The sequence below is a fragment of the Triticum aestivum genome, chromosome 2D, assembly GCF_018294505.1.
Source record: "Triticum aestivum cultivar Chinese Spring chromosome 2D, IWGSC CS RefSeq v2.1, whole genome shotgun sequence".
Classification (NCBI taxonomy): Eukaryota; Viridiplantae; Streptophyta; class Magnoliopsida; order Poales; family Poaceae; genus Triticum; species Triticum aestivum.
The window spans coordinates 46,889,392-46,900,581 of NC_057799.1; the positions used below are offsets into that span (position 1 = coordinate 46,889,392).

Genomic DNA, 11,190 nt, shown 5'->3' on the forward strand with positions numbered 1-11,190 from the left:
GACCGATAAAGATCTTCGTAAAATATGTAGGAACCAATATGAGAATCCAGGTTCCGCTATTGGTTATTGACCAGAGAGGTGTCTCGGTCATGTCTACATAGTTCTCGAACCCGTAGGGTCCGCACGCTTAACGTTCGATGACGATTTTGTATTATATGAGTTATGTAATTTGGTGACCGAATATTGTTCGGAGTCTCGGATGAGATCACGGACATGACGTGGAGTCTCGAAATGGTCGAGAGATAATTCATATATTGGACGATAGTATTTGGACACCGAAAGTGTTCCGGGGGTACCGAGTACGTATCAGGTCACCGGAAGGGGTTTCGGGCAACCCCCGGCAAGCTATATGGGCTTAATGGGCCTAGGGAGGGACAGACCAGCCCACAGGGGGCTGGTGCGCCCCTCCACCGGCAGCCCTAGGGAAGGCAAGGGAGGAGGGCTATCCCCTCTTTCCTTCCCCTCCTCAAGGGAGAAAGGAAAGGGGAGGGGGCGCCACCTCCTCCTTCCTTCTCCAAGTGCCAAAACAAGGAAGGGAGGGGGCCGAATTGGGGTGGGAGCCCAAGTAGGACTCGGCCTACTTGGGCGCCCCCTGGCTGCCTCTTCCCCCCTCCAACCTATATATATGTGGGGAGGGGGGCGCCTAGAAGGACACAATAATATATGTTAGCCGTGTGCAGCGCCCCCTCCACAGTTTACTCCTCCGTCATATTGTTGTAGTGCTTAGGCGAAGCCCTGCGCGGATCACTTCACCATCACCGTCACCAAGCCGTCGTGCTGACGAAACTCTCCCTTGACACTTTACTGGATCAAGAGTTCGAGGGACGTCATCGAGCTGAACATGTGCAGAACTCGGAGTTGCCGTACGTTTGGTGCTTGATCGGTCGGAACGTGTAGAAGTTCGATTACATCAACCGCGTTGTCAAATGCTTCCGCTTTCGGTCTACGAGGGTATGTGGACAAACTCTCCCCCTCTCGTTGCTATGCATCTCCTAGATAGATCTTGCGTGAGCGTAGGATTTTTTTTGAAATTCCATGCTACGTTTCCCAACAGTGGTATCAGAGCCTGGTCTATGCGTAGATGATATGCACGAGTAGAACACAAAAAGTTGTGGGCGGTGATCGTCATACTGCTCAACTTAATTTGACAAAACCTGACACTGAGAACGAACTCAAATTAATTTTTAAGCAGAAATATGCTCAACTCGTGACACAAACAAGGCCCCTGTTTCTTTGAGTATTCCCCTCAATGATGTTTAGTCTGATATGGCAGATACTGAAAATCCAAATCTAGATATTGAACACTTATAGCAGATCTAACATGAAAATAAATTCAGACAACTTCAGCGGGACTTGACGTCAGCATAATCTGTCAAAGCAGGTTATTCTAAATTTTGCACAAACCAATCTGCTAGCTATAGGGGAACTGCTGGGGGGGGGGGATTTGCATACCTTGGGGGAGAAGAGGAGGAGGCGGGGGAGCAGGGACCGAAGAGGCCATCACCGGGATCGGGGAGGGAGCAGCCACGCAGGGCTCGGCTTGGTCCTTTGACGGCGGCGAAGGAGCAGGAGCTGAAGAGGGCGTCGGCAGGATAGGGGAGAGAGCAGAGGAGGCATCCTCACAAGGTTCGGCTCGGTCGCTGGCGATGTCCTTGGATGGCGGCCTCTTCGAGAAACACGACGGCGACGGCGACGCCATGGAATGAATGAAGGATTGGAAGCGGGAGGTGGTGCCGTGGAGATGGCGGCGACGGCGCACTAGCCTAGGTCATGGCGATTGACTGGGAACGATGCGATCGGGAATTGTGGAGTGCCGCTGGCTTGATGGGCTTTTCTGGGCTATCCATTTGCGCCGGTTAAATTTTATGGGTGTCCAGGAACGCACTTAACGTGTTTTTGGTTGATGGCATATGTGGGACTACTGGGACCCAGCACCACTTACATCCTGAGAGATCAGGCTTCTCGAAGCAGCGTGCATTCGCTAGACGGACGGACCGCCCCCGTCCGGCGGCCAACGACGCTTGTCCGCTCGTCCTCGCCGCGTTGTGCCCTGGCTCGTAGGGAGCAGCGCAGTGTTGACGAATAGCATCTGATCAAATCGATCGGTACGACACTTGTTCCACGCTTGTGCATGGCGCTCCGCAAATTGATTAGACTGGACTTCCGACCGTGTACGTACGTGTGCACCGGTGGGCGGGGTCGCCATCGCGCGAGTTCAGCACGGTCGGCCGGCGGCCGGCGGCGGCTGAAACTTAATTCCAGTCGACATTATTTTTCTGGGGGCTGAATGTGTTGTGCCCTGAGCTGATCGGTCGAATAATTCTTTCTTCTTCCTTCTTGACCCGTCATGCAGTATGTACAATTGGGTTTGTCTAGGACACATTTAGATGTGACATAGTTATGTCACATCTAAGCTGATGTTTATTTTGTTTGTGGTTTATTTTTTTGTCCTAGTTTTTTTATTTCTTGTTGCTGCATTATATATTTGTGGGAGCTTAGTTGTGACATTCTTGAAAACGTTTAGATGTAAATTAGACAAACTGTAGTTAAATTCGGTCCGTCAAAGACAGTTCTACTTACGTCTCTTGAAAAAAAAACCACATATCAAAGTATACACAAACGATACATGATACTCGTAAATAAGGTAACCCTCTTACAGATCACATCTTAGGATATCCGGATCACGTAGAACACAGACGACTACACCATCAAAGAACCACGCCAACATATATCCTTGCCGGTTGCTCTTTCTCGGGGCTAAAAATTTGAACGAAATTTGCCACGCCAACTCATATTTCAGTTGGGTTTGAAATATTTTTAACACCGAAATTTCAAGGCATTTTTAAACTGATTTAAAAATAAATTTAAATCATGTTAGAATTCATTAATATTAAGTGAAATTTTAAATATTAAGGTTCGAAATAATTTCCAAAATATGCGAAATTTCTAAAAGTTCGCATATTTCAGTGAGGTCCGAAATAAAAAACCTCGCTCCTTCTTCAACCAAGTTTGACACAGAGACCCTTGCTTGGATCGTTCCATCGCTTCGCCGCCACAACCCGACGTCCTCCTTCTGACTTGGTGGATTAGCACGTGTGCTGCCGCGCCATCCTTTTATCTTTTTAGAAAAGGAGGTTAAACCCCGCCTCTGCATCAATCGATGCATGCAGCCATCTTTATTAATTATTTTACAAGGGTCTAACAAGAACATACATCAATCCACCCGAAACCATCACTCACACCTACAAACTCGATAATATGGAGTGCTCTTAGGCCCCATATCTAAAACCGGTGTCGTCGCCAATACATCCACATAACGTATCGGGACCAACAGCCGGTGCAGCCTACCTAAAGCGCACACCACATGCATACGTTTTAGAAGCCGCAATCATCATCGGACCACTTACCCATCTTCAGAAGAGAGATCCGCATCATCCTTGCCAGTCCAGACATCCGTCGACGCAACCACGGCGCCCATTGGCGCCACCGCCCTGCGCTCGTCAGTCCAGACACGAACACTCTGGAAGATCCGTCGTGCGTAGCACCTGCCAACCAGGCATGACTCAGCGTAGCACCTGTCGGCCAGGCATGACTTGACAACTCCATCGAATCTCCGTGCAAGACGAAGTCGCTCCACCTCCTGCCTCTGTCTTCCAGCGCTGCTCCACAAACGATACTTCCAAGAGAGAAACGGCACCGTAGTACCGCCATCGTCCGATCTGGAAGATCAGATCCAAGGGTTTCCCTCAAAGCAGCACGAGTGGGTCGACAACAGTTACACAACAATGCCTTCATCAAGGTAACGGCGCAAGACGCCACCATCGCCCGCCAACGGCTCGGTTTTCACCGGCAACTATGTCTCCCCGACTCGTAGCCGAGACTAGACGACGAATCTCGAGATCCGACCACCCAGCCACAGGCCGGCCACCTCTGACGGAAGAGATGAGCACCACCGCCGGCTGCACCGGTCAGAACAGATCTAACCGGAGGTGCCGCCGACGCAACCACTAGGCCCTCCACGCCGCCGCTGCCGATCCAAAGGCAGATGGCGTGCCGCCGCCACCACCCAAACAGGCAGACCGCCGCGCCCGCAGCCCTTGACGCCACCACGCCCCGACGCCGCCGCGCCACAGGCATCGCCGTCGCCGACACTGCCACTACAACCGCCATTAGGACGCTGGCCAGCCGCTACACCGTCGTAGTCCAGACCTGGGCCGTCATGAACAAGATCGGCACCGCCGCAGTCCAGATCGGGGTCACACCCTCGAGCCAGGGCGCCCTGCGTCACCCTATGACCCGCGAGAGGGAGGAGTGCCTCCGCCGCCGCCGTCGCACACACAGGCTATGCCCGGCGCCGATCACCGGCGGCGACGGAGGGGGTGGAGAAGAAGGAGCGGTGACCCTGCGGCTAGGGTTGGATCCCCTCGGTCGCCGCGCCATCCCCTTGCCGGGAAGGGCTCTCCTTCCTCATGCTACTGACGACATGGTCTATTTGGCGGCACCGCAATGGCTGCGTGTTCAATGGCGAAACCCCCTCTATACGAAAGGGCTCTGCGTGTTGGACATAAATTTTCTAGGGGCTGAATGTGCTGTGCCCTGCCCTGAGCTCCATGCTACCCTCATCGATCGAACTGAAGTACGTACTATTATTCGTTCAAAGCCAGCTTCTTAACTCGGGGTTTTACGTACTTGTCCAACAGAAGGTAGTACGTGGGCTAGAAATTCTCGAAACAGGGGTGCGTGGCATTGACAAAAGTGATCGCCGTTTAAATAAAGGCGTTGTGACCGCTGGTGCACGCTGTCACGGATAGGATGCCGCGATAAGCATCAAAGGGGCCGGGTGAGTAGATGAGGGTAGAGCTACAGCCCGCCACGTGTGCCGAAAAACGTGGCTTCTTCAGTCAGAACCGGCCAGCAGCTAGTGTGCCTACCTAGCTTGCTAGGGCGGCCATGCATGCGCGTCGTCCGTCCGTGTGTCGCGTCGGCCGGCCCGCTCATGTCAAGGCTGCAGGACTAGCTGTAGTAACCGGCCGAATGTCTACAGATGACCCGTTCCGTGCGATCGATGAAACCGGCCGAGTGTCCATAAAATCGAACGCTTTGAACGTATAGTAACTGTCGTCGGTGTCACTGTTCCATTTTTGGATAAGTTGCTGGTCAACGTCGGCGATATACCTGCCCATGTGGGCGATCACGACGTGGACGACGACGTCGCACGTCGGCGACTCGGCGAACGGTGGCCGGCAGCGGCCGATACGGACGAGAACGCGCGCCGCTGAGAGGATTTTGACACGCCGATCGCGAGGCCGAAATTAATGCTCGCCGCGCCTGCCAACCACTTGGAAAGCGCCGTCCGGGGCCGAGCTGTTACGGTCGTGGACAACAGGACAAGGGAGCAAGGCACAGCCGTCGCGTCGTCGCCAGCTACGACCAGTCCGTCGAAAACGATGAGGACACGCGCGCGGATCAGAAGACAAGATCCATTTTTGTCGATGCTAATCGGGCGCGTCGTGCCCCGCAAGAACTCATACGACCGTAATTTGCAATACGGCCTCACACAAACACGACATGCAGAGCGCTGTGGCCTTCACAAGAACATGCACAAATAATTTGCAATAGCTTTGATTGATTTATTATAGCACATGCAAAATGTTTCAGCAATACACGCACGTAGCAAGTACATCTATACATGGTGTACACGCCTCTATTTTTCGTGCCAACTAAAACAAGAAACACGGGACTAGATTGACCTACAATACCAAAAAACGTGTAGATCTTACTAAAAAAAAACGTTAGATCGATCCTGATCATACTTCGATACTATACACAGTATAGTTCTTCATCGAAAATCCGAAATCCCCTACTGGTAGCACTTAATTAATCATCCTGCGACGACCAGTGGCGTAGCCAGCCCAATAAATCAGGGTGGTCCATCAATAGAAATATTTACATAAGTTTATTTATTTTCAAAGAAATATTTTTTTACTACATTATATACAAGCTATGGGGAAATTCCAGGGTGGTCCATGGACCATCCTGGCCACCCCCTAGCTACGCCACTGGCGACGACCCAGCCGGGCAAACGCCGGCATGCAGCGAAGCCTACGCGGCCGAGGGCGCCGGGAAGTACTTCACGGCGCCGGCCTCAACCAGAGCTCCACGTAGCAGGTTGGTGGTCTCGTCGCTGGCCCTGTAGTCCAGGCCCTCGTCGTTGTAGATGTCCCACCATTTCTTCACAAGCATCTTGATGTCTTCTCTGTCCATGTTGGCCTCCTCGCCGGTGAACCTCCACGGCTTCGAGCCCTGCATAGATGCATGGCATGGGGACATCAACCATAAATTAATAATTAATAATCATTTGTGAGGAAATCGATGACAAGGAGTCAAGGACGTACCGCGGCGCAGTAGTGCACGACCTTGACCTTCTCGAGCTCGACGTTCTCGGGGTGCCTCCAGAGCATGGCGAGTACGAGGTTGTACACCGGCGGGATGGGCTTGTACACGTCCCTGAAGAACATGTTGAGAAAATCCTGCTCGGCGAACGGGGTGGGGTCGGTGACGACGAGCTTGTCGAGGAGGGCCTTGGCGGTGGCGAGGCTGGGCTCGTGCACGAACATGCCGGCGTTGAAGTAGAGCGGCGGCGGGGGCACGCCGAGCTCGTGCTCCGGCCACGCCACCCGGTCCGGGCACTGCTGGCAGTAGCCGATCTTGTACTGCGGCGTGTGGCTCCACGTCTTCTCGCAGAAGCAGTCCATGACGGCGTAGAAGCTGCCCTTGTCGAGGTCGAAGAGGTGGTCGATGTTGTCGAACACCTGGATGTCCGCGTCCAGGTACACCATCCTCTCGTACTCCACGAACTGTTCGTACACCAGAATCAGTCAACATCTATCGAGCCAAGATGTAAGAAGAGAGCTAGAGGATTAGTCAGTTGGTATTTCACCTCCCAGATGCGGAGCTTGGAGTAGTTGATGACGTAGTAGGCCATGGCGAACTGGGTCTGGGTCTCCGGCGGGTACACGGGCACGATCTCGCGGACGAGGCAGCCCTGTTCCACCAGCTTGCGGCGGTGATCCTCGGGGACGTCGGGGAGCACGGCCACCACGAGCGGGTAGGCGGAGTTGACGGCGCGGAGGCCCTTGGCCAGGCCCACCACGCCCTTCCAGTAGTCGCCGGAGCCGGCGAGGAAGGTCACGTACGCCGCCCTTTTCGGCGCGTCCTCCACGATCCGCTTGAGCATCGGAGCCATCGCTAGCTCGAATTCTCTTGCTTCGAAGGATGGATAAGATGGGTTTGTTCTTTGTTGTGTTAATTGTGTGTTGTGGACTTGTGCGTGCTTGTGTTTGATGCTTGATGCTTGATGGTGGTGTGGTGCCTGCGTGGCTTTATATAGGCAACGGGGGGCGTGGGTGGGTGGAGTAGATCCGCGACTATTCTGAGATGAACTTTCCTAGCAAGCTATAGGTCTCTCTCTTTCTCTCTCTCTCTCTCTCTCTCTCTGATATTCTTGGTTGATTTGTTTCGGTGGATAAGGTGACAAAAACCAAACATTATCTTGTCGTAGATATCTCTTGCCTTATATGGTAACTGACAACTTAATTAAAGATGGTAAGGAGTGATTTTGGGTGCGATACTCCCAAAATCACCGACCATTCCTACCGCGTATGGTTCGTCGACGGATGGCATCTTCTAGTTTGACTTCAGTATATGCTGCTACTGTATTAAATAAATGGCATGTATATTGGCAAGAGATAATCAAACGATTTATCTATCCAATCCGGATAATATTAGTTCACCCGAAATAAAAAGATACTAATATTAGTTTATTCAATCCAGTTCACCAGTTGTAGCAGGAGCCAGGAGGTCTGTCGGTTTTACAGAGACAGGCGAAAAATCCAGGCAGAGTCTAGCTACTTCAATTTACACGGAGTCCCGTGAAATCTATTTCTTTCCACGCCTTCCATTTTCTGTCTAATCACCCTGCATCCATCATCACAACAAAAAAATTCTACGGCAGACAGACAGAGGAGATCGACGGAACCTCTTGCGGTTCAGCAACGGGTGTGGCCCATGCAAAGGAAACCATGTGGATGGAGCCATCGACAGATCGCGCGATAAATTAATTAGCACATGATGTGGTCAAACAACGAAACAAGGACTGCTGGCTAGTGCGCTGTGTCATGAGCTCAGACGGATAACATAATGATGATGGAACTTGGGCTGTGCATTGTGAATTTGATACTACATACTTGTACATACCAGAAATATTGTCCAGGGTAAAGTGGTACATGTCACGACGCAAAGGTGAACGAAATCGTCCGCCCCACCTGTGGTTGAGTTGGTTAGGTGGACAGTGGTATCCCCAACCCACCAGGGTTCAAATCCTGGTGTTCGCATTATTCGTGGATTTATTTCAGCATTTTCGGCGATGCGTTTTCAGTGGGAGGAGGGGTAGAGTATGCGTGTGTGCGTTCATATGGCTGAGTGTATGCGCGTGAATATGAGCGCTTGTGTCTGTACTGATAAAAAAAGTGAACGAAATCGTCCGCCCCACCTGCGTGGAAGATCTAGACCAGATCCCAACCAACCTTTTGTTCGTACTACTCAACAGGAAGCTACGTAGTACATTGATCATGGACGGTGCAGCAGTTGGTGTCACCGTTTTGTCCGGATAACGTACGTGGTGTGGCCGGTTAGTTAATTACTCTCCTATGCCATGAAAACAACACGGCTGGCAGCGGAGAGACGTACGCGTTTTGCCCCGCCGACGCGAGGTCACTCTCCGTCGAGTTACTAATAGCATCGAGCAGTTTTCAATGGTGAGAAATAGCGAGTCTTGAGCTAACAAGATTTGGACGGTGAAAGCGCAGTCCGGTGCCTGGCACTTGGCAGCCAAGATAGATAGAAGCGGCCAAAGCTGAGCTCGTCCGGTTTGGAGAGTAGGACACCACAAGGTGCGGGCAGGTGTTCCTTTTTTTTTCTTTGCCTGGGCAGTTCGTGTCTCCCGGCCTTTTCCCTCAACCGCTCAACTCTCTCGTTTCTAGTCGTTATGGGTGTGACCGCGAAATCACTAGTTGAGGAGTACTCGTTGCAAAGATCACTCAAACTCCCATGGTTGCGACAAGTGACGCACATGCAGCGCGCCACTTGTCGCAACCGGGGAGTTTTCCCTTTTTTCGTAGATCCGTTTATTCAAAACGTTTTATATCTCAAATCGTGCGTTCAAATCTTGAACCGCTTTCACCGTTGGATTCCTCGCGTCGAGATCTTCAAAACTAGATCCCATGTTGATAGGTTTTAACAAAAAAAACCGGACAAAAAAAACGAACCGGGAGCACGGGTTTTTTTCCTTTTCCAAAAAAGGCACGCCCGTGCCTCTCACGAAATCACAACCGTGCCTCTCGCGGAAGCAAAACCGTGACTCTCGCGGAAGAGAAAAAGAAAGAAAAAATGTGTTTTTTTTTCGTTTCCGAGGAGGCACGGCTGTGACTCTCGCGAAAGCACAACCGTGCCTCTCGCGGAAGCAAAACCGTGACTCTCCGAAAGAAAAAAAAACAAAAACGTGTTTTTTTCCGTTTCCGAGAGGCACGGCGGTGACTCTCGCTAAAGCACACCGTGCCTCCCGCGGAAGAAAAAGCGTGACTCTTGCGAAAGAAAAAAAAAAGAAAATGTGTTTTTCGTGGGAATTTTTTTTAATTTTTTTATCGAAAAGCTAAGGAAGACCGGTGAAAAACCAAAACGTAAAAAAACATTTAAAAAGCCGAAACGTGTGCGGAAAAATTAAAAAAATCCGGAAGGAGCGCTCAGAGCGCGACACGTGGCGAATGGCTGAGAGCGCGCCAAATGGCGCTGATCGTTGTGAGGCCCTCAAAGGAGCGCTCGTTAACTAGTTGCTCGCGCGTGACCGGCGTTTGGGCATGTGCGGCAACAAGACTTCTCGGCTATCCTGCAGCAACAATGGGAGCCACTGTGTCACGCCCGCAGCGAGACAGAAGCTCGTCTCGCCGCGGCCTCGCAACTAATGGACTGCCCCAAGTAGCTTTGCAGGTTAACACTTTTTACTTCTCTTTTGTTTATATTTTCGAAAATACTCTAAACACATACACTTCAAAACTTAGATGCACTTACGAATTTAAAAACCACGCATTTGAAACATGTAAACACAGTGTAAATAAATATTAGCATCATTTAAAAAATAATGATAGCTTTAAACAAATTTGTTTTTACATTTAAAAATGTTCACGAGTTTAAAAAAATGTATGCGATTAAAAAATTGCTTATAAACTGTAAAACAAAATGTTTGTATAATAAAAAAATATGATTCAAAAAATGCATGGTGCATTTTAAAAGTGCACACACTTTTCAAACATATGTTTGTGGCATTTTTAAAAATTGTGAATACAAAGTAAAAAATATTGCGTACCTCAAACAATTCATATCATTCAAAACAAATTCATGTGTATTTTAAAAATGTTTCCTTCGTGGCATAAAATATCATGTTCCCTCCTACACCAACGTAACCCGCTCGCCTTGGCTCACCTTTTTCTTCTGTTTTTTTTGCTGTTGTAGTGTTGTCCATTACAAAGACCGGCTATCTATTATTAATTTTCTAAAATCACATACATGAATTTAAAGAAAATTCAGGAATTTGGAAATATGATCACAAATTTGAAAAAATCTTCACAAATCTTCACAAAATTCACAAAAAAAAGTTCATGACTTTAGAAAACTTTACATATTTGGATCATGACTTTAGAAAACTTTACATATTTTGTTGTTAGCACTGCCACAAACTCTTCTTGTCAACAGCTGTTGCAGGTCTATTCCAGTGGCAAAACAAACAAAGAAAAACAGGGGCAAAACCATTGACCCCACTTGGATCAAAATTTTAGAATTTCGCAATGAAATACTCAATTTAATAATTTTCTACGCCGATCCGAAATAAAAAAATAATTTTCTTTTTTAGAAATTAAAGTAAGCACGCTATTCTAAATCGAAGTAAAGCCAGACTTTCTAGTGTATTATGGATTTATTACATTCATAGAAAGGAGATAAAATGAAAAATCTTTGACATCCAATCTCATTAGAATATCATAAAGTATAAGTGGCATAATTTTTTTTCTAGGAATGTTTTATCAATTCATCCTCATTCCATTTGTACCCTAGGCAAACTTCAACTTTAGCCAAAATGAT

At 49.4% G+C, this 11,190-nt stretch overlaps 1 protein-coding gene across 1 annotated transcript; it reads right to left on the reverse strand.

The window, feature by feature from the left end:
* Positions 1 to 5,608: 5,608 nt before the first annotated feature.
* Positions 5,609 to 7,362, reverse strand: LOC123051455 (galactinol synthase 2). The gene is made up of 4 exons (XM_044474319.1): positions 6,941 to 7,362; positions 6,396 to 6,857; positions 6,071 to 6,303; positions 5,609 to 5,896 (listed from the first exon to the last, which is right to left on the reverse strand). The coding sequence occupies exons 1-3, from the start codon at positions 7,244 to 7,246 to the stop codon at positions 6,103 to 6,105; spliced, it is 969 nt and encodes a 322-aa protein (XP_044330254.1). The 5' UTR covers positions 7,247 to 7,362; the 3' UTR covers positions 5,609 to 5,896; positions 6,071 to 6,102.
* Positions 7,363 to 11,190: the final 3,828 nt, after the last annotated feature.